The sequence below is a fragment of the Rhamphochromis longiceps genome, linkage group LG11 (genome assembly GCF_057381845.1).
Source record: "Rhamphochromis longiceps isolate RC_006_pf linkage group LG11, R_longiceps_female_GT1.1, whole genome shotgun sequence".
Classification (NCBI taxonomy): Eukaryota; Metazoa; Chordata; class Actinopteri; order Cichliformes; family Cichlidae; genus Rhamphochromis; species Rhamphochromis longiceps.
The window spans coordinates 24,544,116-24,572,040 of record NC_140567.1 but is presented as its reverse complement, the minus strand read 5'-3'; the positions used below and the strand labels follow the sequence as shown (position 1 = coordinate 24,572,040).

At 41.8% G+C, this 27,925-nt stretch overlaps 1 protein-coding gene across 1 annotated transcript; it reads right to left on the bottom strand.

The window, feature by feature from the left end:
- Nucleotides 1-84: 84 nt before the first annotated feature.
- cacng8b (calcium channel, voltage-dependent, gamma subunit 8b) lies at nt 85-27,684 on the bottom strand. The gene is made up of 6 exons (XM_085421845.1): nt 27,399-27,684; nt 9,112-9,401; nt 8,082-8,306; nt 5,131-5,214; nt 2,535-2,675; nt 85-1,203 (listed from the first exon to the last, which is right to left on the bottom strand). The coding sequence occupies exons 3-6, from the start codon at nt 8,302-8,304 to the stop codon at nt 401-403; spliced, it is 1,251 nt and encodes a 416-aa protein (XP_085277971.1). The 5' UTR covers nt 8,305-8,306; nt 9,112-9,401; nt 27,399-27,684; the 3' UTR covers nt 85-400.
- Between the last annotated feature and the right edge of the window lie 241 nt (nt 27,685-27,925).

Below are 27,925 nucleotides of genomic sequence, written 5' to 3'. Positions count from 1 at the left end.
ACAATTTTACATCAATGATGGCCTGGTTAAATTAGCGGTAATATTGCACAAAAATTATGTGAAACATTTTCATAATAGCCCAAGGTTAATTGCGTTTGATCATTAACAAAATAAATCATTTCTAGCACATTAAAATATCAAAATAGTTTTATTGTGAAAGTTCATTGTTGTTGTTATTATCGCTCTGTTATTACTCTTCTTTTTATCCTCAGTGAGATTGAGTAGACTAAATAACAGTGAACATGGAGGGAGAGATGTAGCGTTTTACCTGTGTTTCTACCTCCTGTGTTTCTGCCTGTGTTTCTACCTCCTGTTGAGCCTGCAGTGCTCCTTTCTGGCTTCCCTCTTTCTTTACTACCCATCCTCCTCCCTCCTCACCTACCCCTCTAATACCCTTCCTCTAAACAGGTGTTGTTTTTCTATTGAGGGTGTTAGAGTTGCTCTCCCTGTCTCCCTTCAGCCTGTCCAGAGTCCCCATCCCTCGCTCCCTGTCGACTGTGGATGAGGTGAAGGGCGGAGGGCCAGAGCCCACAGAGTTGGGAATTGGTGGATTGGAGTTGGAAGAATTGGAAGGGTTGTGGGACTTGAGTGATGGGAGAGTGCCGCTCATCATCACCCCCCCTCCCCCTACGCCTCCATCCTTTGGAAAGCAGTTGTGGAGCTGGTAGAGCGTGGCCCTGTCCACCGTTCCATACATGGGCGGCAACCCTCCCAACTTGGGGTCACGGGACAACGTGTACAGGGAGATGTCTCCTCCAGCCAGGGCTGTGTGGGAGCGAGAGTGCGGGTTGGGTAGAGTGGACACTGAAATGGGGCCCTGGGAAAGTAGTGCAGAGGGGGGCAGCCCGAAGTTCTTTCCTCCACCTCCCCCCACAGGCGAGGGGTCTCGGGAGCGGGAAGGGTCAGTCGAACGGGATGAGGAGCGAGAGCGGCGGCGGAAGCGGTAGCTGGGCAGGCGGAGCATGGCGTGCGTGGTACTTTTGAAAATGTCGGTGCGAGAACGGCAGCGGAGCTCCTTGTTCTTCTCGATGTAGATGTTGACAGCCAGCACCCCCACCATTTCAGCCATAATGAAGGAAAGGCCTCCAAAGTAAAAGGACCAACCATAGGAGTACTGCCATTTCTTATCTTCATCCTTCTTCGGAGAAATGTCCCCCAGCGCAGCCGAGATGTAGACAATCACACCAATTATGTTGCTCAGACCTGCGACAGCACAGAAATACGATATTTATAAAAGATGTACACAAACATGGGCCTGCATACAGTGCTAATACATAAATTTTTCTGACATTTGTTAATAAAAACAACAGGTAGCCATTAATTTGGCAGCGACAGGCACCCCCAAACAAAGCATAGAAACTGTTGTGCCACATGATATTCTCCAGAACACTGTTCACACATCTACCCTGCTAAAAAAAGGTATAACAACCATTTAAAAACAATCAGATCTCAATGGAAAAAAATGCAGGATATCTACACTGATATGGACTGGGTAATGCAATAGGTACAAACGGATCCTACATCATTTCAAGGAAAAGAAAATTGTCATCCTACAGAGAGCTGAATTCAAAGACACTGCAAAACCAAAGTGAAAAAATGATGCAGGACTGAAACAGAATGTCACACACATTAAATCTACCGGATTTAGATCAAGTGATGGTGGGAGCCAGTTAATGGTATCAATTCCTTCATCCTCCAGGAACTGCCTCCATGCTCTCAGCAGATGAGCATTGTCATGTACCAGGACGATCCCAGGACCCACTGCACCAGCATATGGCCTGACAGTGGACCCAAGGACTATATCCTGATACCCAATGGCAGTCAGGGTGCTGTTGCCTAGCTTGTAGAGGTCCTTGCATCCCTCCATGGATACGCCTCCCCAGACCATCACTGATCCACCACCAAAACAGTCATGCTGAATGCTATTACAGGCAGCATAACGTTCTTCTCCAGACCCTTTCACATCTCTCATGTGTTTAGGGTGAATCTGGTCTGATCTATGAAAAGCACATGGTGCCCATGATGGACCTGCAAATTCTAGTATTCTATGTCAAATGCTAACCAAATCGGGCTCCACAGCGCTGAACAGTGAGGACAGGGCCCACTAGACAATGTCAGGCCCCGAGGCCACCCTCACGAAGCCTGTTTTTGATTATTTGGTCAGGCACATTCACACTAGAGGCCTGCTGTAGGTAATTTTTGACCCTAGCAAAATGCAAAACTAGTGAAAAAACAGTCAGGAAAAATAAGGAGGGAAAAATGTCATTTCCTCTCTAGGGGATTGTCTCACTGTTGTCCCTCTAGTGCATCCGTGTTAATTTCATTAACTCCAAAAGAGATGAAACTGATTAACAACCCCCTCTGCTACTTAACCGACCAGATCAATATCCCAGAGGTGTAACTGACTTGGCACTACTATAAAAATGTGTTCCTGTAATTTTTTTATAGCAGTGTAGATAAATACATGAAGACATGTGCACACAAGCACAGATACTGAGCTACATACAGAGTTACGTAAAACAGTCCTCACTTACCTGCAGCCACGAAGAGGATCCCTGCCCCCAGGATAATATTCCTTTTGCTTTTATAGAAACGACTAGCAGCAATGCAAACTCCTCCCATCAGCAGAAGGATGGCACTAAGGATGGGGAAGATGTTGGAAGCCCTGACTACCCCTAAAAGAATGGAAGATGAAGAGTAAATGAAACAAGCAAAAAGCTATTACTGTGCAACATGACATCAAGAAACTTAATGAATAGAAGATTTTCACCAGATCAAAACTTGCTTTTGATAAAGTTTGTGTAATATAATCAAATTACCTAAATAAGCACAAGTTATTTAGCTCTTGTATACAGGACAGAACAGTCAATTATGTCATAGGTTTTCTAACAGAGTATCACAAGCATTTTATTCTGAAATAGGTCTGTTAGAAAAACCCTATACAAAAAATAAGATCATTGTTGCAACTGTGATTGGCTTCTTCATTAAATCAGCATGCAATTGTTGTGCCTGTGCTGCAGGCAAATTTACAAATTGCTCTTCTGATGTGTTTTTGACAAAGTAGGTGCTCAGAGAGTGTTTATTGTGCATCCTGGCACTACGACAACTAGGACTAAATCTTTTATGCTCATTTGTAGCACTTTCACATTTAAAGAAAACATTTATTCTCTGTCTGAAAAAAGTACCACAAGGCTCCATTTTTGGACCTCCATCTTTCTCTTTGTACCCACTTGGCACTATTTTCCAGACACATAATATTTGCTTTAACTGTTATGACTGTCAAGTTTATTTTTATAGTGAAACACATTGGTGCATGTCCTGTCCAGCCTTTCCTTAACTGGCTTATTGATTAAATTTTCCAAATTTTAATGAGAGCAAGACAGAAGTTATGTTGTTCCAGTGGCACCAAATGCACCTCCTGTGTCACATTTTCTTCTTGACCTTATATAAGAAATTCATTATCACTAATTTAGGTGTGAAAATGAATCATTCTCTATAGTTCGATCCTCATGGGAACACAGTGTCTAATTCCTGCCTTTTCCACTTGAGGCTGCTGTCACAAATCAAGCCTCTCCTGTCCATATGCAAACCTTGAAACATTAATACATGCTTTTATTACGTCTCATCTCGATTACTGCAATGCACTTTTCATAGGAATTAGCTTGACTTCACGCTCCTTTGCACCTCCTACAACTGGTGCAGAACACTAGATTTTTATCTGGTGCAACCAATAACACTCCAATTTTAGTTTCTCTACACTGGCTTCCAGAGCCTTTACAAATCCACTTTAAAATCCTTTTATTTGTTTTTAATTCTCTAAGTGGTTGTTTCCCCCGTTTCAGCTGTGTGCGCTGTTACATCCTTACATCCCGTCTCGTTCTCTCAGGTTAGCAGACCAGACGACTTCGCTTGTTACAAAGATGCAACACAAACTCAAAGACGATAGAGTTTTCACAGCTGCGGCTCCATGTATGTGGAACAATTTGCCATCGCACTTCAGGCAGTCTCCTTCACTTGCTGTTTTTAACTCTTGTTTACAGACACATTTTTACGCCATGGCCTTTGACCCAGTGTGTTCTCTAACTTTTACCCTTTGGTCTTTTATGTTTGCTGTTATTGTGCAGCACTTTGATCAGCACTGTAGTGCTTTATAAATAAAGTGGTATGGCATGGTAACCTAAGCCATGTTAAAATAAGAAATATAAGGAAAATCGTTCTGAGCTGACATCAACTCGACACAAGAGTAGAAAACCCATTGGAAACCAAGCGTTTAGTGCTGTCTGACCCCTGACCTTTTGGCTCACTGGGATTTCTTTCGCTATGCTTAATATGATCATCTAACATTGAAACTGTAAGAAGCATATTTCCCTATAAGGATTACAAGGAAGAAATTATAGCCAACCTGTTTCTGTGCTCCTACTGTAGTGACAGGTGGAGAAAAACATTCTATGTCCTTGTTAACCAAGGCTTAGAAAATGTGAGAAAAATGGGTAAAAATGCTATGAAATAATTAAATATGTTGAAATTTGCTTTAAATAAAATACACAGAATACTTTTTTGAGGAAATTAATTACTCAGTTCTAGGCACCCAACTGAATCAAACCCTTCCCATGTGGCCCCCGGTCCTTTCAGGAGGTCTGCCAACCACACACACACACACACACACACACACACACACACACACACACACACACACACACACACACACACACACACACACACACACACACACACACACACACACACACACACACATTAACACGCCTCTCTCATCTAGGACAACTAGGCCACAGGAGAGAAAATGCCACCTAAATGCCAGCAAAATGCCTCTGCAACATTGTAAACAGAGCACAAGCTTTTCTTTACGTATGCACGGGCACACATGCATCATATCAGTGCAGAAAGACATGTCTGCAGGGCATTGAGCATGAACTAGGGCACCCCTTCTCTCATGGCTTTGTAAACCTTGTCACGTGTTTATTTCTTAATGTGATTGAGAGAATGAGCAATAAAACGCCAAGTTTAAAGCATCAAGGCATCATTTTATACTTTGCTCTTAATTTGTTTTCAGGTTGTTTTTTTGTTCCCCCTCTACATCACCCACATCTGGCACTTCAGGTAATAACTTACGTAGGACGTACTCTGCCCCATCATGGTCAAAGTCTGCATCCTCTGGGAAGTGGTTAATCTGAGAGCACACTCCTCTCTTCACTCCTGAGACAGACAAGAAGAAAAATGGTGACCAGACTCAACAAAAGGCAACAACTCAAAGCTGAAGCCTTATGAGAACAGTTTCTATCCTCTTGATGAAAAGACTGATTGACCTGGAAAATGTTGTACCGTGATTTGAAAATGAATCCAAGCAAATGCGCTGAATGGTAAATTTGGGTATATTGTTTAGGAACATCATCGAGGTTAATGACTCTCGTTGTAATTACAGCTTATGTTAGTAATGTCACAAACACAGTGAACGCACAGGCACAACGTAAATACATACAAGCAGACACACAGGCAGACCGATAACTACCCGGCGGGGTCTTGAATGTAGACAGACAGACGAACGGAGGGACGCACGGAACGATGATGACAGCCCACCACTGTTGTTGGTGGATGGATTTTGAGAAAGGTGGAGTGATGAAATTAAGAGACACAGACTGAGGGAGAGACGAACAGATGTGGGGTGAGATGGTCTCTCAGTGCTCCTACATTTCCACAGGTAGGTCTGTAAAGAAACAGATGGTGGTACAATGGGAGGGAAATACTGGATGAGCCACATGGATCAGGCATTTTTGAAACCCTGCATTAGTCTATGTTGGCATTTTCCATCGTCCTTTATTAAACCACAAATCCAGGACTGTGAAAATACCACCTTATGCACACACGTTCTTAGAGTATTCTATATCTATAGTCTTATATAAATGTAAGAGTTAGTTTTAGAAACACTGGTTCATGTGGTCTGCTGCCCTAAGAGGCAGAGAGAGTGAATAAAACGTTTCAGTAGCCAAATAGGCTAGTCAGTATTTCAGAAACTGCTGATCTGCTGGGATTTTCCTACACAATCATCTCTAGGATTTACAGAGAATTGTCTTAAAAACAGAAAACATCCAATGTGCAGCAGTTCTTTAGGTGAAAATGCTTCATTGATATGAGAGGACAGAGGACTGCTTCGTGTAATAAACCTCATTACAACCAATATATACATCTCTCAATTCATTTCATGGATTCCCATCAGCTGTGTGACGCTGTCATTCCAATATGGAGCAACATTTCAGAGGAACATTTCCAGCACCTTGTTGAATTTGTGCCAGGAAATAATTAAGGTAGCTCTGAAGACAAAAGGGGCAACTGAATAAAGTATTCAATGAGTGTATGTGAACGTGCTTCCAATATTATCTCACTACATGACCTCAAACACAGCTGTGCTAAGTGACTCTGGCAGCTGACATGTTCAGTATCGGGCTCACACATTTGTGGAATTATCTAACAAAAAGTCACACAGACAGATAAAATCTTCATTGACTGGTAAGTCAGTGCAACCCCACCTTGAATGAGTCTGCAGAGGGGAGAAGAGGACAGGACACGTCTATATCCACAGCACAATGTGCCACCCACCTGCAGGCATAAATCTTTTGGAGCTAGCATGTCCTGCATTTCCACCCCTTCTACACCTCACTGCATCACTGCACAACTACTGAGCATCTATCTTGGCTGAATACTCCACAGACATCAAGGATACTTGACCTCTAAGCCACGCCAAGACTCTGTCAGCTTTACTGCAGCAGAAAAGGCTGAAAACGAGAGGAAACTACAAGGAGGCAAAGATGAGGACAAACCAGTAAAAGATGAAATGTAAAAATGTTTGGGGGAGGAAGGCAGAGGGATAGCAAGTGGAAAAAACTGAGAGAGAGAGCGGTGAGGGAAAGAGTGGGTGGGGGTGCACTGCAGCAGAGCTGCAAGGGCTAGAGCTTATCTCTAATTGGCTGCTTTGCTATCAGGAAGCTTAGAGATGAGGACAAATTAGCTTTGTACAATGACCAAGCCCAGGATGGGCCAGGGATGCTTTATAAAGAGAGCCAAGCGGTTTTCCCGGAGACAAAAAAAAGCTTTTACCTCAGTCTGCATGTGAGCAAAGGCACAGATCGCAAACTCACACCACCCCTTTGCTTCTTCACTGTTAACTCCATCCCAGCTTTTACTGTAGAGTGTCAGGCAGGCAGTGTAATGTATAATGAATTAGCAGCTTGTGTTGCAGTGACACAAGAAGTGAAGATTGAGAGATGGTTGCTGCCAGATTCTGTATCTTCCGCCACTTGAAATGAGAAGCCGATGGGTGAACAGAGGCTTTTGTTTCAGCAATTGACTTGAATGAATGCATCCTGAATCACAGACAATGATTAATGGATTATTTTGGATGAGGGTTACGCTTCAGTATCACGTAATTATATTGCAATTATGCAAAATTGTTTTTTTTGGCCCTGTGGCACGGTCGACCAAATACAAATGAAATGTGTATGTTGGTGCTGCTGCAGTGCTGCGCCCTCCTGAACAAAGTTTTTCTAAAGTCAAGTGAGAGGTTCTTGCTGTTAGACTCTGATCCCATTTAACAGAAGAACAATGCATACTATTAAAAATATGTGACTGAATAATGGGAAATGTACTCCCATTTATAAGCTTTAACATTTCAATGAGATACGATTGTCTCGTTGGACCTCAGGAGCGGGTTTCAGGCCACCAGCTTGAAGGTTAAATATTTGAATATAGAAAATTTAAAAAAGAGCCAATAAATACAGTATAATAAACAGAGTATCAAAATTACTGCGTGCAGTGATTAATGTGATTTAAACAGTGGTTCAATTCATCTGCTGCCTGCACAGCATCCAGTCTGAAACCACCACGACCATAACTTAAAGTCACACAATACTGTGAGTGCCCTTCCACCCTGCAACTCTATTATATCTCTCAGTTGAATATGAACCTAAAGATCCAGAAAGTAGCTATAAACTTCAAACTTTTTCAAACATGCGTCTACTTAAGTCCAAATCCCGCACACAGATTCCTGTCGATGAAAGCTCTTTTGTTACCTTCCAAGCAGCATATTCTCCATAGACCGGAGTGGGTGAGAGCACCAGGGTCCTTCTTGTCCTTATTATGAGGGTCATCCTGGGTCACGTTGGCTGTGCTGTTGCAGATGAGGGCACGGGAGTACAGCCAGTAGTCCGTGCCTATTGCCACCGTCATCAGGCCGAAGGCAGCGAATGCCCCCACGGTGGTGAGAAGGATCTGGATCCCCTTCTCACACACCATGCCTTTAAGGGAAACCAGAAAGTGGAGGAAGAGGTGAGTGAGAAGTTGGAGAGAGTGGGCATCAGGAGTGCAAATAAAAAGCATTTATCGAAGAGTAGGAGAACAAGGAAGAACTTAACAAAGTGCAGTTTATTAAAAAAGACAGCAAACAAAGAAGGTGAGATGATGAGGAGCAGGAGGAGGCGAGGGGCACCGGTGGGAGGGAGAGAGGGAGGCGATGAGAAAAGATGAGCGCGAGGTGTAGGCGGATGTGGGAGGTGCATAAGTGGCTCTATGATGTGTCCTTGGAGGAGAGTTTGATGACTCTGCTGACTCTGCTTAACAAGACAGAATTGATGTGAAGCACAACAGATCTCACCCTCCCAAACTCAGTCTACTCCATATTCATGACCCTGACAATGTTCTCCCCCTCGGTATCAGCAGGGCTCGATGCACACACACACACACACACACACACACACACACACACACACACACACACACACACACACACACACACACACACACACACACACACACACACACACACACACACAGCAGATGAAACATGGGATCACCTTGCACCTACTTCTATTACAGAGGCAATGTTGGTGAACCTCTTACATACAAACATCCATGTATACACTCACACATTACATAATTCACTTACAGCCTTTCACATTGAACCAGGCAAGTGTGAAAGACAGAAAGTTGTCTCAGTATCGCAGAGTTACCTCCACAGATATTTCTGTTGTGTTAAAAGTTTCCTTTTCACAGACACAAATGTGCTAAACCTGACGGTGCAGAGAGTGACAAAGTGAGACCTACCTGACGGCGAGTTTCTATCCTTCGACTCAATTTTGAAATCTTTCTTTTCCTCGTCAGTGAAGAACGTGCTGTCCCCTCGATCCGGACAGCATCCATCGACTGTGTTCACCCGCTCTCCTCTCTCCTTCTTGCTCTTGTCCTCTCTCTTGCCTCTGTCTCTTTCTCTCTCTTTCTTTTCGACTCACTGGAAAGTTGGTGCTGGTGGAAGTTGTGGACGGTTGTCCCGCCCTCTGCTCGTCTGCTGTTAGCAGGAAACTTGCAGATAGAAGTCCATGGTCACTGCTCTGATGCTGCACATGAACAAAGACAGAAATATATTGCACTGTATTAAATTTATGTACAGCAGTAAATATTAAGTCATGACTCTGCAGATGAGGGCTATTACGTAACGGTTGACATGAGCCATTGTTGTATTTAACTTCTTTTCACATGTGCATCTATAAGACTTTTTAGCTGGTATCATGGATAACAAAGAGCTGTATAAATTAGGACTAAATTAGTAAATGGACTCTTATTGTTGCTGTGATTTTTGGGTCAACGACATATTATGAAAAAAGTAAATGTGGCACATTACATTACTTTCCTTAAATTAAAATTTCATTTTGCCAGCTCAACAGTAGGGTTAGGGCTAGGGTATCCTTCGTATCCTTATATGTGAGGAAAATGATATTTCTGTTGGCATGTGGTCATTTGGGAAGACTTCCATAAAATTCTTTAAGTTATTATGAATTAATTTAAGTTATCCCAAGTAAGATTTATAATATGCTCAATATTTGCTTGGAACCAAGTCGCAACCTCTGTGGATTGAAATAGAAACATGCAGTTCCTCAAATGCACAGCTCTACAACAACGTTATACATTCACCAGCCTATTTGTAAGGTCCATCTCGAGAGTAATGGGTTGGACCTTCTTAAAGCTGGTGTGTGCCAAGAAAATATCCCCCACAACATTATCCCACCACCAGCAGCAGCCTGAACCATTAATACTTAATAATTTATCAGTGGGTGGCTGTAGCTCAGGAGGCCAATCGGAAGGTTGGTGTTTCGATCCCTGGCTCCTCTGGTCTCCAGTCTGCATGTCTCAGTATCCTTGGGAAAGATACTGAACCCCAAGTGGCTCTCCCATGTCTTCCATGGAGTATGTTAGATAGAACGCACTTATGTGTAGCAAACAATACTTGTATGAATGAGTGAATGTGCCATGTTGTATAAAGCACTTTGAGTAGAACAGAAGGGTGGTCTACAAGAACCACTTAATTTACTATTTATACTTTCACACTGCTAATGTCAAATTCTCACCTTACCTTCTGAATGTTGCAGCAATGTTTTTCTAATCTTCTACTGTCTAATTTTGATGAGCCTGTGGGATTTGTAGCCTCAGTTTCATGTTCTTAGCTGACATGAATGGCACTTGGTGTGGTCTTCAGCTGTTGTAGCACATTTTCTTGAAGGTTTGAGATGTTGTGTTATCAGAAATGCTCTTCTGTATACCGTGCTTGTAACAAGTGGAAGGCAACAGTTTGAACTTTGGCTGCCTTCCTATTATCCTGAAGTGGTCTGGCCATTCTATTCTGACCTCTAACATCAACAAAGTATTCAGCTCACCTGTTTATTCAGTCTATTCAGGCTTAAAGTTTATTTATTAGCGCCATGGCTGCCTTAACTAGCCAATGCTAACTGCTAGCTTCTTCTGCTGGGATTCACCAATTTGTTTTTAATTCACTGAGCTTGACCTCTTTACAGTTTGGCCTTTTATATATTTAATTGTACTAATGGACCTCCCAAAAATTCTGTGCATCCCCTTTGGTGAGTGAATGTCTTATGTTTATTTAATTACACATCACAGTTAGCAGGTGTATGTGATATGCACTCAGCTAGCTAAGCTTGGGGCGATCATGGCTCAACAGTTGGCAGTTTGTCCTGTATTCGGAAGGTTGCCAGTTCGAGCCCCAGCTCCGACAGTCTTGGTCGTTGTGTCCTTGGGCAAGACACCTCACCTGTTGCCTACTGGTGGTGGTCAGAGGGCCCGGTGGTGCTAGTGTCCTGCAGCCTCGCCTCTGTCAGTGCGCCCAAGGGTAGCTGTGGCTACAATGTAGCTTGCCATCACCAGTGTGTGTGAATGACTGAATGTAGTGTAAAGCGCTTTGGGTCCTTAGGGACTATACAAATACAGGCCATTTACTTGTTAGCATTCATGGATAAATTAGCACTCCAACCTTGGTTATTGAATCTGAAATTAAAAATGGTGAAACAACATTTTATGTACTTGAAATCGGCACACTGTCACCGTGATAGTGATGTGTCGTTGCAAACGAAATGGCTCTTAGAGCCGGATCTTTGACGTGAATGACGCGAGCCGGCTCCTTATCGCGAGCTGTGGTGTTTTTTTTCTTTCTCTCACCCTCTCTCGCACTTTTTTCCGCTTCACTCCGCACGTGAGCCTTGTGCTTTGCGCTGGGAAGAGGGAGAGGGGCAGTAGTTACACTTGCAGTAGCACAGGAACAGAGCGGGAGGGAGAGGCAGAGAAAGAGAGCCAGGGACAACAACCTCACATTAGAAAGGTATAGTAATCATCCACAACTATTTTCAGTTGCAGATGCTAAAGGATTCAGAAAGTTTATTCATGCAGGCCCATATGACAGAGAATGTTCATCTTCTTTTTGTTTTCATATTTTAATTTATATTTAATTGTGTTGTGGTTTGCAGTGTTTTGTGTTGTTTCACTTTAAATTTGTTTAAAAGGAAAAAGCTGAAATTTTAAATAATTAAAAGTTGAAATATAAATAGTTGTTTTTTGTATTATATGATTTATTTATTGCATTTTATGTGGAGTGAATAAATAAAAGTATATCTACGATGGCCCCTCGAGACAAAGCCCATACAAACTTCAAAACACGTACGAACTCTGAAGCACGTACAAACTCCAAAACACGTAAAAACTCAGAAGAACATAAAAACTCCAAAACACGTACAAAAGACAAAAGAAGTGCTCCAGGATGCTAGGGCGCAGTGTTGAGTTTTTGTTACCTAGTGGCTACACAAGCCAGCAAGTACCAACGACCGGATTTGGTGTGTGGTAGTAACAGGTAAATGAACATTTTTTTAAATTATTTGATTATATATGTGTGCTTGTGTATAAATACACAAACAATACACATATGCCTTCAATTGTGTAATTTAAGTGATCTAGGTAGCTCTGTTTTGGAAGTTCAGTTAACGCTAGAAATGTGTTTTGGAGTTTGTACGTGCTTTGTCTCTAGGTCTAGGGGCCACCACATATATTTATATATAAACATATATAAATTAAACCACTTTTTTTTTTACATTAGTAATTCATTTTGTGCATAATTTTATATTATTGGTAATAATAAATTAATTAAAGCAACAAAATAACCCGAAGAGCCGGTTCGGAGCCGAAAGAACCGGCTCTTTTTAGTGAGCCGAGCCGAAAGAGCCGGAAATCCCATCGCTACACCGTGAGGCATGCTGATGTTAGCATTTAGCTCGACTGCTGCCTAACAGACCTGTGTGGCATTCAGGAATGTCGACGGTTTGTAAATTAATGGAAGTGAAGTGTATGACATGAGTTATGATTTATTTTCCATGCTTAGGGTTATGGCCAAATTAGTTTTTCCATTTTCAGCTCTGCTCTGTTGTGTGTTTTAACACTGTTTACAGAAAGTGTAGTCACAGGAGGGACAGCTTTAAAGGTTAAAGAGAGAATGAATCCAGAGCAAGGAAACTGCATCTACTCTGAATAAGAGGAGCAAGAGGGGGAGGCAGGGAGGACCAACCCGACATTGTTACCATAGCAACATTGAATTCCAAAGTCTGGATCAGCATCGAGCGAGGGGGGTGGTGGGGGGAGACAGAGGGAGAAAGGGGCAGAGATGGGAAAGAAAGAGGCAGAAATAAGGCAGATATTTCAAGACACTAACGGCGTGTTGACTCTGAGGCCGGGGCAGAAGGACGAGCGTGCTAAAGCTTTATCAATAGATAAATGTGTGACCACAGCAACACAGATGCTCTGGGTCACACACACACGCACGCTCATAAATACACATGAATAAAGACTAAACGGCATCCGTTACCGAGGGCACAGGAAGTATTTCCTTTTCTCAGCGTCTTTGTATGATGGGTTTTGAAACAAACACGAGGGTAGGATGAAGCAGCACACATTATTCAGCAAACATTATTTAGCAGACATAATGCAGTGCAGTCAAGTCTGTTAATATTTGATGATGCAATATGGCACCGTGATCAAAATAGGTTACATCCTGTTTGCATTGTGAGGCCCAAAACAGAGCTGCCTCAGAGACAGAAAAAGAGACATGGAAGGAGAAACGGTGTGTGTGTGTGTGTGTGCACATTTCCTCTCCAGTGCTTCTGAGGATGGGTCTAGTCCAATCTTATTGAATCCCAGCAATGTTCCCCTCAGCTCCCTTTGGTTAGACAGTTAGCCTTGTATCTCTGCTTTCAGGCATCTTATTATGTAAACTGTCAAATGACACCACCACAGTGTGGCTTATTATTTATACACTGTGGTTGAATATGTGTAAGCAAACAAGCGAAAGTGATTGTGTGTGTGTGTGTGAGTGTGCCGTATGACCTTCCAACCCTATCAACATGCTGCCTCTCCCTGTGGAAAATACATTTCTAGAAGGGATTACACTATCTCCAAGGCGTAAAAATACAGTATCTAATCTGTGTGTACGTGTATGTGTGTGTGTGTATAGTCTTTGACTCCATGTAATGAATGACCTTAAGAATAACCTACAAAGTTACTCTCCCGAGTAAAAACTCCCCTGCGTGGGCGGAGATCATAATTGTCATTTAATTATCTGTAATTTCTATTTTCCAGCAATAATTAAGAAAGAGGGGAAAGAAGAGAATGGCACAGAAGCTAGAGCAAGAGAGCGTGAAAGAACAAGAGGCCATGAAAAAAAATTAAAGAGCTGCACAAAAAATATTAAAGGGGTTCAAGGTCAGATAAGGGAGAAGGCATTGTAACTTTTCTTTAGGCTAACAGGAGTCTTGCTTTTTAAAAAAAAGTCTTTATGGTGTAGTTAAAAGGGTATGTGAACATGACATGCTTCTTTTGCAGTTTAAAATGAGAAGACTTTGTATTTTGGGGAAACATATACTGATTTAGGCTAGGTTGTATCAGGTAAAACAATAAAAAAAGAGACTGCAATAACACTGTCTCTACCAAAAACCTCCTCCATGCAGGGATTTTGTTGCTCTATGAAACCCCACTTTGGCATTTTGATAATGAGCCATACTGCTGTAACCATGCAAAGTAGACTTATTATAAGCTATGACACCACAATGCTTTGTGCTCCTGTGGAAACAACAAGTCCGTATTATGTTAACAATCTTTGACAAAAATGCATTTAATTTGAAATGTTGCAGAAAAGAACTACTCTACCTACAATCCTAAACTGATATAATCTCTGACTGATGGGAGTTGCTGTTACTGTGGAAATGTTTAAACCCTGTAGCATCATGTCACTTATTGATCACAAAACCTCAAAAACCATCAGAGCGGTGATTGCATTCAGGAGCGAAGCACTGTACCATAACCAGGCTATATTACTTTACGGCCTGATTATTGACAAAAAAAACCTACGTACTGTTATTATACAACACTATTATTAATCACATTAATCACAAACCCTACGATGATGAAAAGGAGTCAATTCAACTGCTATGGAATTAGAGACTCACAGTTGGTTATTTAAGGAGTAGTTCCTTCACCATTAAAATAATTAAGTTCGGTCCTTTAAAGTTTTTTTTTTGCTTTGTTTTTCTTCTTTTTTGATCCAAATATTTTTTTTATGGTCACGATACAACTGACAACCAGTATTATCTTTTTTTTAAAATTCAATGTCTGGTTAGAAAATACAGAAAAAACACAATGGTACGTTATATTGTAACTTTACAGAGCTTTTTTCAGTGTAAGGAAGGTACAAACAGCAAGTTCACTTGTGGAAATGGAGAACTTATAAAAGTGGAATTTCTATTGTCTGTAAAAATACCGGTATAAACTTTTACGTAAAATAAAAGTGTCATATAACAATATAATTTAAATATAGGGATGGCATGCATTTACACGCCCTTGTGCACCACACCAGCCTTTCTTTTTAGGCAGAATGATCATTTCTACCTAAAAAGGTAGTAATCATAACCAAGCACTACTTCAACAATTTGCAAGATATTTTCCAATACTTTTCCCCCCAAAACTGTTTGTTAAAGATGGAAACAACAAACTTGTTTCAACACTTGAGGCAAAAACACAATGTCGAGCATAAGCAGGCTATGATGGCATGTGAGAAGAAGATCCTAACAAACCACAGAGTAAATAATTAATCTCTGTAACTCTGGTTAGTTGCACTCCAAATGACAGAAAGAGCAAACAGTGGATGGGAAATATTGATGACATTATATGGTGATGGTCTTAAACAGCTTTAAAAACCTTGACCCAAGATGTAACATCCCAGGCTGAAAATTTTTTTTCAGTTATATTATGTGACAATATTGTGCGGCTCCTGAAGCCTTACAAGGTTAGTTACTGTTAAAGTGTTAAACAGTTATGTTAACACTTTTACTTCTCCACTGAAAACACTACCTGAGCTCTGTGAACTGGCTACATGCTACTGTTTGACTATAACTCTGGTGGTGCTGCTGAAACTTTGCAGCAACAGATTCACAGTTTGATTTAGGCAGTCTTTCATCAATGGAATATATCTTTTGTTTTGTTTACACTAATACATATTGCTGTATTGCAAACTGCAATCATTAATATATCATGTAATCAGTATTGCTTTTCTATATCATCATAAATATCATTATCATTAGTGATAAATACCATTATTGCAAATATCATGATATAATTTTGAGGCTACAGCATCCACCCCCTAGTGGTCAGTGTTGAGCTCTGCAGAGTCTTTTGTCAGCAGACATTTGCAACTGACAGTGTTGTTAATCTTGCAAGCACTGGGGTTGTACTCTTGACTGCTGATTGGCCGATCCATACACTCGATGATCTACTGTGTTACTGACACAAGTGGGACATCAGTTACATGCCAGAGTTAACCCATTTTTGCAGCAGAAAGAACGGTAACACTATAATACAGCCTGCAACCAAAGACATAATTCTTCTGTAATTAAATGGAATTTCCATGTATTTTGCTGTTCCATGTAAATAACATTGTAATAATGTTTAGATGGACAAACTTAAAGGTAGTAAACTAGATTAAGGGGCTCAGTCAGCTTTTTACAGGAAACCAAGAAAAAATTATATTGTAGGTAAATTTCAGTAGTGCGTAAGTCATTTTAAGTACTGCATACGTAACAACACATGCAGGTATTTTGCAGGAAAAGAAATACAAATTATACTGTAAGCTTAAGTTATTTTAAGTGTGGTAATACATCAGCATAATTACGATGCGAGATGGGGAAAGAATAAGACTTTTCAGTATTATAAAGTGGTTTAACTTCTGGGTATTTTATAAGAAAGGAGACACACATTGTATTTGAAGTAATTTTAAGAACAGTGTAAGTAAAAAAGGACAGCTGCATAACACAAAATTCATCATGCACATTAGCTAAATGAATATTAAATAATGATGTAAAAAAAATAAAGACGTAAAAGGTAAAGTTAAGTCACTCCATAATATGGTGTATTCCCGACATAAAATGGGAAAATATTGCATTTGCTCAAAGGTAAACACACATTACTTAAAATTACATACAGTATAATTTGTGTCACTCTCCTTGCAAAATAGCTGGAAGTTAGGAAAGATGAAGTCACTACATAATATGGACCTTGCCCCAAAATGTAAGATGGGAAAATATTGTTTGTTTATTGTACATCTTTGTCTACATTACTGGGAAATTATCCAGTACTTACAATTACTTATGCACTACATACATTTACTTGCAATATAATTTCTGGTTTGTTTGACTTGTTACCCTCTTATTCTTGTGTAATGCCTTTATATATTTTCATGTAAATATAATTACAATGTAATTTTGAATAAAATCCATCGAACTCCCTTTTTATTGCAGGAAAATTAAACCCGTAGTAACGAGCCGTATTGCAAAGTGTTACCGAAAGAATACACCATCTGCAACAAACTGGGCATCTTTACTACTTTGAACTTACCCAACCTAAACGAGATTTCTAAGTCTAACTTACTTAACCTTTACAAACTGTCCGCATGACTGCATTTCATAAAATAAAATAAAAAATCAAAGAGACAACATTCCAATCACAGGGCAACGAGGCAACAACCAACAAAGTATGTATTCTAAAAACCGTAGGCTACATTTTCAGTAACAGGATGTTCTGTAAATCAAGAATTAACGTATTTTAATATAGTTTGTCCCATAATTGCTCTTTGGAATACTTGCAGTGGGCAACAGCTGTCAGCAACAGCAGCAGTCCACCTACACCAAGCTGGATGTAAAGTATTCTCTCTCATCAAAAAGTAAAATTTATATCATGATAGGAAATGTCAGATGTGTTGTTGCTCTGGATATTTAGAGATACAGATTTGGAATGTAATGAGCACATGTTGGAGTAGTGTATGCTCTGCAATTCTACTACATTGTTAGGTGGTTGGCAGAAAACACGTTGATGTCATAATATATCATGTTTACTTCAGGTTTTGTGGATCAAAATTCTTAAATGTTATTGGAATAAAATTATAGTGACACATGATATAGATATAGAAGAACCTTGAGGAGTCTATGATGTACCTGTGTGCCAAGTTTGGCTGCTCAACTTCTGACTTGGTAGAAGTTCGCAGACAGACAGGCAGGCAGAAGGATTTTGTGTATTTTATTAAGATATGGACAGGTCTGTTGTTATCATTTCTGTGTAAGATAACAAGGTTAAAATGATTTATGATGCACCAATGCAAGCTTAATGTCTGTTTATAATTCATTTAGGCCAGGAGGGCTCACAGGTGGAGTGCACTCAAGTTTAGGCCACAATGCACTCAAGTGCCTTGTGGCATATATAGAAAGTCTGTATATGTTTTTTGGTTGAAGAGTAGATGACTTCTAAAGGCCAAGATTTTCTAACTGCACCCTGAGGAAATAGTGGATAATTAACAGTGGCAGTATTATTTCAATAGTTGCGTCACAGTGATTAGTTCAAACGTTAATGTGGACAAAAGATTTTACACATTTAGTTCTGTTTGCAGGTCCTGTGGGGTACTACTGCATATGTGCAGAAATCTGTACAAATGCCCTCTGTGGCTCCCAAGGGGGCTGCGCAAGATCTGACAAGCGATTTCACTTGACTCAGTGCTGATCTGAGCTGAGGAATACAAAAAAAGGAGGAGGGGGGAGTTTGAATATGAAAGAGGTGAGCTTAGCCAGACCTCTAACTCTCTCCTCACCCCTGCTTGAGGCTAGCAGATCAAAGCAACATTAACCACAACTAACATAGCAGACCTGAATCTCAAATACACACTGTCAGCGGCCATTGTGTACCGTGCTTAATGCAGGTGCCAGGTTGAAGGATGAAGAATGTGAGAAATAAATAAGATAGTACCTGTAGCTCAATTCTGATCCTTTTTTAAACTGTTGCAAGCCTGACGATGTCATAAGAGTGCACTGCAGCATCACCTTTTTTACATTATGAAATAGTGGGTTCAGAGCCACTCTTCTCGGCAATAATGTTCACACTGGTCGTAATAGCAAATGATTGCAGGAGTGGTGATAAATTCTGGATAGTACTGGAGTTTGTGTGGATGTAATATACACATTCCCCTTTGCCATAAATCTGAGCATCCCGGACCTAACACCCTCACAGTGATGCCTTCATTGTATGTTGCTAGCTAGGGGCAATTAGCTGTAGCTGGACTTACTGCAGAAACAAAGGCTTTGGAAGCAAGCGGCTGCAGGGACCATTACAGAACCAGGCTCTCACTTGCCTAAAAAAAAAACTTCAGATATAATCAGATCTACCTGTGTGACTCATTCCCAGCAAGGCAGGCCACCTTGCTTGTATGAAATACAAGCATGCCCAATGAGTTGTGGCGCTAATAACACAGCCATAAATCACACAGGAGATTTGAATTTTGTAGCAGCTGCTCCATTAGCTATTCATTGCATAAATCAGCTACCAAACTGCTTGTTGAATAAATGATGACAGCCGTAATAAGTTTTTCCACACATGTGAAAGGCAGTGGTCCTGCATGGGCAAGTGTGGAAGTTTTCAGTGCAGCATCTACACACACACACACACACACACACACACACACACACACACACACACACACACACACACACACACAAGGGTATCACATGGAAAGAAGAATTATGTCTGGTCTCCACAGGACCAGAATCGGGACTGTAGTTATTGAAAATGACATAAGCTAACAGTGAGTGCTTGACCAAAAGTGAGTGCTTGACCAAAAACATGCACTAGGCCTACTTATGATGGCAGATCTAAAAATACAAGCCGAGTATTCTATTCTGAGGTGCTGATGGCGGCAGTGAACATTAGGAAAACATGCACAAATATTCAGAGCAGTGACTTTTGGTAGCCGCAGTGATTTTTCCCCTTAATCATGAGAAAGAGCTACACACCTGAGCTCATTGCTGAGCTCCCACATCTGGCAGGCGCACATTTACATCTTTGCACGCTCACATGCAGAAACACACTCGTGAATGCACAGGAAAAAAAAAAGAAAAATAGGAAGAAATCCACATGCAAACGAACCAAGCACATATGCGGCCTTTAACACCCACAACTGTCAAAATGATGACAACAAATGCATAAAATAGGTCATCTTTAAAAGGTACTTTAAAGTGTAGCTGAACTGCCATTAAGCCCTCGTGAAGAGTCTGCTAAGATCCTCTGACTCCATGTGACCAAGGCTTTGCCTGTCTGAGCAGAAGTGCCTGAGGAGGCAGTGGCAGTAACACCTTGGTTTAAGAGGCTCTCAAAATAAAGTGTCTCTGAATGACTGGATGCTCATGAACCCGTGAATCCATGCTTAAACACATGGACACTTGCAACCATGAACTTTAAATATTCCAGTCTTCACAGATTAAACCGCTTTCTGACAGCAATTCTAACACAAAATTGCCCTTTAAATTTATAGTTATTATACATAAAAGAGTAAGTTATCCTGTTATGTAAGTGGAGCAGGGGAGAAACAAATTAACCAGGAAACAAGCTTGCAAATAACTCAAGAAGAAAGCTGGCCGTTGTAAAGATAGAAAAACTGGGGATTATAATTATTTTATTACTGCTCTAATACAGAGTTTAGTCAACAAGACTTTGGGAAACTCAAACAAGTGCCTATCCAGTTTAACCAGGGAGATATCTTCCAGTAATGGGTGATCAGCAGTTAAATTAGGCCTGCAACAGATTTTCATTACTGATTCATACATTATACGACTGTCTCGTTAATTTAATTTTACCATTTGGCTTCAAATGATTAATAAAATGAGAGAATTGAGATGAAATGATTATTGGGTTTTTTTTGTTTTTTTGTGTCCCGTTTGGATCTTTAGCCATCAGAATTGTTGTCTTTAGGCCAAGAAAGATGCCAAGCGGATTTATTTTACCAAGTGGATCATCATGGCCTTGCCATATTGGTCCATTTGATTGACCTTTATTATAATTATGAATTTATTTTATTTTCAGTTGCTACAAACGGGACAGACATGACTGGGGGATAGGACAGGGAGAGAGAATGAAAGAAAGAGAGGGAGAGAAAGAAAACCAAAGGGGAGAAGAGACGGTGAGAAGGGGGGGGGGGGGGAAAGAAAAAACCCCAAAACAAAACACCTGGATCACCTGTATGGAGAAAAAAAACAGAAGAGAAAGCAAACAACAAAGAGCAACATAATAAAAAAAACAGCACCATCACAATAAACTAGCTAACAGTAGATAACAGTAGATACTAAATAATAAACGATATTGTGCCACCCTCCTGGGAAGAGCTGAGTAGAGCCCCAAAGGAGAGGTCACCCCGCAGCTACGGAGCAGAGGCCAGAGGGGGTTGCAGTGGCGTGCCCACGGGCTCTGCCGGCAGCCAGCTGTGGCAAAGAGGGCCGAGCTTCAGGCCCAGAGGCCTGAGGGCACCCCACCCCCCGGAAGGGGCCCAGCCGGGCCACAGGCGCCAGGCCCTGCCAATCGGCCACCAGGAGTGAGCCGGTACATACATGAGCGCCCAGCCCCAGACGACAAGGACCACCAACACACCAACGTCTGAGGGCATCAGCCACCGGCAGGGAGTGTGGTGAGGGGAGATAGGCCTCCGTACTTTAGAGGGCCTGAGATGTACCCAGACATCAACCTGACATATAGACACAGACGAACAGGCACACGCGGACACAGACGTGCATTCCCACCCCATATGCACAACCAAATACTCGGCACTCACCCAACGTGTAGACAGACACAAATTGACACTGCACAGACAGTCGCACTCCCCAAACATACTCTATATCCCAGGTCCAGGTACCCCCGCCCTCAGAGGGGCAAGCCGCACCTAGACCCAGGAGATGTAACCCTTCTCTCTGGGGTGGAGGCAAGCGGACCACCTCCTTATCTGCAGTAGCAGGGAGGCCCCGCATCCGAGACCCCAGTCTGACGGCCAGCACCTCCTCCCAGCCCCCCAGCCCTGACGGCTAACAGAACCGGGGTGAGTGAAGACCTCAAACCTCCCTACGCCCGCTCATATGTAGTGTTGCTGTGTGCTGTTCTAAAGTGCATTTAAAACTCAGGAGAGCATGGTACTAGCTTCCTCTCAGAGAGCAGCACGGCTCTTCCCGAAAACCCTTAGTGTCTAAATGCATTTAAAATTGAGGGTAGGGCACCAGCGCCAGAGGTGGGTTGGAGTACACCGACCATCCTCTGGATGCTGTAAAACGTGCCCACCCCCAAGGCCCTATATGTATGTGTTATGTGAGAGTGTGAGTAATGTGGATGTCTAGGTTGCAGAATATAATTGAGGCACAGGCGGCCAGAAGGGGACAGAGGGGGAGTGCCCCCCCTGCACCCTGGTGACATACCTGCACCCCAAGCCCTGCGTGTGTGGGTGGGTGTGGTAGAGCGGGAATAGGGAGGCAGCTGAGGATGGGGAGGGAAGAAAGGGAGGGGCAAGCAACCTCACAATCTGGAACCCACCAGGGCAAGGGGGCCCAGGCCCATCTGGACCGGGGCCCGCAGCAGCAGCACCGCCCAGCCCCACAGAGTCCGGGGCAGCCCACCCGACTCCATCCCAGAGAAAACTGCACCCACCCCATCATCCAATCATCTCCCAAACTACACAGGACAATAGACACCCAGGTTGAGTTCATTCTCCACCTCTCCTATATCTCTCCCCCCACCTGCAGAGTGAGTGATTGATTATTGTACTTCATTCTGTTTTTGAATCCCTCTCCCTCTTCACTTTTGCACCTCCCTTAAAGTCTAAATACACAATGTCATGCTGTGGCATATTTAGTTCAGTTCACATTTATTTATTATTTATTTCATTTTTTTCCAGTTGATTTATAATTTATGTTCAAAGAAATGCACTTAAATACAAATAAAGTAACAATAATTAATAGGTTTCACCATAAATGAGTAGTTCAAATGTGGTGCCTGTTTTCTTTATGATTTGGTTCCTGTTAACAAAATATCAAACTTACCTAAAGCCCAAGCAGGTGATTTAAAGATGTTTTAACTGTCTGACAAACAGGCCACCAGGTGAAGGCATCACTGTGAGGGTGTTAGGTCCGGGATGCTCAGATTTATGGCAAAGGGGAATGTGTATATTACAACCACACAAACTCCAGTACTATCCAGAATTTATCACCACTTATGCATCGTGTAAGAAATGCATGAAATCTTCATTAATGAGAAGGTAAAAATGAGTCCCCAACCCCACTAAACAGAATATCAACATATGTAGCATATCTAAATATGTAACTAAAGATACTAAGTTAAACACTTGCCGCATCATCTTCATTATTTCTTAGGTTGATGCAGTGATGTTATGGGTGTTTTTTATTTTTGTATAAACTGAAAAACAAAGAAAGATTTAAAAAATGATAAATGTTATAATTAATACGTTTGTCGTTGATAGATCTCGGCCAGTTGTTTAAAAATATGATATTCAGATTTTCTTTCAGACATGTGAAACATAAACTGATTTCCTGAACATTTGTTATGTTTGGTGATTTATTTACTCGTCTACGCTCTGTCCACCTCTTCTTGGATCAGCTGACTGTGTTGGGATTCCAAACACGCCTATTGCCAGAAAAAGCCACCAATTGTATCTTTACATTTTGCAATTAAAATGGGAAGAAGTGCAGCGATTTAATAAAACACTTGCAAACATAAATGTAAATAAAGCATGTAAGCCAAAAACAGTTCGTACAATTCTAACGACTTTGAAAGTCAATATTTGGTATGACCACCTTTATTTTTCAACTGCCTGAACTCTCTTAAGCAAGCGTTCCTGTCATTTCTTTGAGTAGTCTTCAGAAATAGTTCTCTGGGATTCTTGAAGGACATTCAAAGCACTTCTTCGGATTTTGGCTGCCTTTTGTTCTGTTCTCTGTCAAGATGATCCCAGACTGGTTCACTAATGTTGAGTTTACTATGGATCAGTCCTGGACTAACAATCATGGTTTGGCTCCAAGGGAGACCAATCCATTACTGACAGTGTTCAACTGTGGGTTTTTCTATCCGGCTATGTTTTTAGTGCACTGGCAGTGTGTTTGGGATCATCGTCATACTAAGAAATGAAGCTGTTATCAATCAGATGCTTTCCAGATGGTACTGCATGGTGGATCAGAATCTGATGGTACTTTTCTTCCTTCCCAATTTGATCAATTCTGACAAGATCCCCAACACCAATGACTGAAGTGCAGCCACAAACATGACAGAGTCTCCAGCATGTTTTACACATGGCTGTAGACACTCACTGTTGTACCTTATCCTGACCTCCTCTGTACATTTAACATTACCCATTGCAAACCTTTCAGTTGATTACAATGGTAATGCCAGCTGTATCAAAAAACTAGGAATTCAGGGTAACAACACAAAGTGCATTCAAACCCGACTCTTACTGCCTCGTGGCAGCTACACGAGTCACCATCATGAGGTTTTGCTTTTCCGAGTGTGGTTTTTCCTGCACTTGTGGGTGTCATTTTTCTTCAGTGTGTAATGATACACTAGGACGCTTGGTTCCTGTGACATCCCTAGGTTTATGAGAATACACATAAGCCTATTTAAGAAACTGTTGAGCAGAGTTTTCTCAAGATCTGCATACTAGATAATTTCTGGATCGTTTCATAAATAAATAGGGAAAAGAGTTGATGACAAATGTAAATGAGCAAACTCTTGTGGACCTGGGGTCTGCTCTGTTAATCACTCAGCTAATCTCAAACAGATGTTTAGCAGATAGTCATTCATTTATTTACTCATAGGCTTAATAGTAGAGTGATATGTCTGCACCTACTCTGAGTCACATAATCTATTTCATGTGTGAGCAGCTTCAATATTCTAATATAAACAACTAAGACTCTCACTCACACCTACACCGTTTTGTAATCTGTTTGTGGGATTTAGTTACAGGTGCTGCAACCTGTATCTACAGCCTTGTGCTGGCCTATCAGACATGCTAACACGGTTTCTGTCGTGTTTTTATGCTGCATGCTCCTGCACACACGGACAGGTCAGCTAACAGCATATCACTGACACAACACGGTTCAATCACAGGCTCTTACAACCCTGCTCTTAGGCTATACAAGCTTAAACAAAGCACTTAAAAACACCAAAGCTCTGGGTTAATTGATGCATGGGTCATAGCCACTGAGAACGGAGTCATTTAGAATGCTTTGGATAAAAGCCTCTGCTCACTGGAGTTATAAGCAGTGTTGTGTATTGAATGTAAGCTTTCCCAATACTGCAAGACTTGCTACAAGTGTAAGTTTAGACTTTTTCTTTAAATATGCAGGAGTTTCTTTTTACTAATAGGGTAGAGATGAAAAGTTATGCAGTAATGTGAATGAACATTAGATTGTTAAGGGGCTGTATTTCAAACTGAGGCATTTGTGGCTCTTGTACAGCACTGGGCTTCCTCCTGCACTAAAGAGAGGAATGAACAGTGTGAAATCTCAGACCATCAAGAAAATTGCAGCAAAGGCATTGATCCTCTGAACAACAGCTACATGACAGATGTGATGATCATTGCAGAATTACTTCTCCTCAAAGGGAGAAAGCGAGATATAGAGAGAGAAAGAGACCAACCAGGAGTGAAATTTAAGCGAGACAGGTAAACGAGTGGAAACAGTCAAAAGTTAGAGATCCTTTCCGATTGTTGTGGACCGCTTGAGCATTAGATGATTATAATTTGGCCAGCGTTAAATCACACCTACAGCCTGTTTGGGCTACGCATCAGTATTGACTGCAGTGAGTCACCTTAGAGTGTAAAAAGCAGATCTTAGAGCCAACTCAGGGGTTTTGAAAGTGATCCAAAGTCCACAGAGACGATCATCAAGGCCACACGTACATCACACACACGGCACAGACGGTGTTTAGCACGTGGGAGGCGGAGGAACTGATGGGGTGTGACAGGGCCAAGATCACTTAATGAAAGAATCACTGATAGCTGATAAAGAGGTGGGCGGCAAATGGCAGCAGCGTGATACAAAAACGACACCTTTGATTTCTCATCAGACATAACCGAACCTTTTAGGCCCTTTCGGTGTGCAGTGTGTAACATGAAACTTGCACTTGCACTGTCATTAAGTCACACAACTGAAGTTATAGCGCAAACAGTAACGGCATGCATTTTCGCAGAATTACACGCAGTTAATTAATGATTTGAGGTGTAGTTAAGAAATGAACAACTTTAGGCTCTCATCCATTATCTCATTGCTGATAATATTTAAGAAATGCACAAATATTTCAGTTCAGCTGCCACCCAGTGGCAATCGCATTTGGCATGATCACAAAGGAAAAGTTCAACAGCAAACTTGTAACATCAAGTGACAGAAAACAAAACAAAACAAGGGTATAAATGAACAGTGTAAAAGCAGAGCGCTGACGGTCATTTATGCTGGCTCTTTAAAACCAAAGGCTGGTCCCCAAACGGAATAGATGCAGCACTCAGTGAGAAGCTGAGCTTAGTGGGTATAAACTTGTGCTACAGTCATCAACACTGTAGGCTAGCACAACAGCGTATTTCTCATTGAATAATGAAAATTTCTGAGAAAACACTCAGAGCTGTAACCTGCCATGGGCTGCAGGCACAATGAAGACAGGTATAAGTCACTGTGCTGTTTGCTGACAGTGCACAGAAACTCCTGAATACTGCAGTGCACACTCCTACATAATTTCCAATTCAAGACGTTTCAGTCCTCCTTTAGCAATGACATGATGTGAGCTGTGATGAATACTGAATGGCTGATCGCGTGCCAGGTGTTCGGTGCCCTTTACCTCTGGATCTGTCGAAGCTGCACAGGTTGTTCAGTGAGAGAAGACTGTGGAAAATAATGGAAAAAAAATACGCGTCTGATGCAGTGATGTGGCCCAGGTTCAACATGGAGCCAAGATGAGATGCTGGCCCTGCACTCCAAAGCGGTGCATAACACACTGATGAGACACATACGAGCTCAGAGCCACGGGGCCGAGAGCGTGCAGAGCTGACTTATAGTGATGCGGACTGCGGTGCATTTGTTAACAGAGTACGCTACACACATCACCCTGCCTGCATAGGCTGCACGGTGGAAAATGGACGCCTAGCATCGAGAGACCAGTACAGAGAAAACTCAGCGGACTGGGACACGAATGACACACCGAGACTCGCATTCGCACACGCTGAAATAACTCTCCATCCTCGGGGAAGCGACCGATCATGTCAGCGAACGCAGCAGATATTTTAGTCTCCACTGCTGCGGCGTGAATGCAGGCAGAGCTTAAAAACGAGCTATTAAAATGATCATTTGCATAATAGACGTTGCGGTCGCTAATTATAGGCCCGCGCAAAATAGGTGGGAATATTATCATTCAGCATTTAATCAGAGAGAGAGAGAGAGAGGGAGATGGAGAGGAGTGGTGGAAGTCTGAGAAATATTATTATTCTTTTCTGGAATTACGATATCAACACTGTCAGTAGTGTGTTAAGTTGCAGGCAACGTGAAACAAATCAATGTGCTATGAAAATGAGCCTGGATGAACTGTCATTCATTAAGCTGCAAAGTCAAAACAACAGTGTCTCAATGCAATTATAATCATTTTAAAGAAGCTTACGGCGGTCTTACCTGCAGGCTCCCTCTCTCTCTCTTTTTTTTTTTAAATTTCCGAGCTTCGCAGCGCCTTGCACTCCCAGAGAGAGAAGGGGATGGAGGGAACAGGAGAGAGGAGGTGGACGGCGCTAAATAACGGGTCTATCGAGGCAACAAAATAAATAATTAAATCGAAAGGGGTGATTAAAAATCATGAATTTAGGAGCAAAAAGAAAAAAAAGAGTGAAGTCTCAGGTCCCGGTTAAATTTAAGTCTGAGGTGGAAAATGGTTCAGTGTGTATATATTAAAAAAAGGCTAGTACAAAACACGTCACTGAACACGGATTTGTCTACAGTGGATGTGGCCGCTGCTTGTGTGTACTCGGGGAGAATGCGTCTCCCCCTCCCCTCCGGTTGGATGAGCGCTCGCCCGCCTGTCTGCTCCTCCATCGATTTCTTCCACACTGCGCGCGGCGCGAGCAACTTGTCGCATCACACTAAAACTCCACGCTAAATGTGAATGAGGTTGGATCGTCGACACAAGATGAAATCTCCCACAGTAG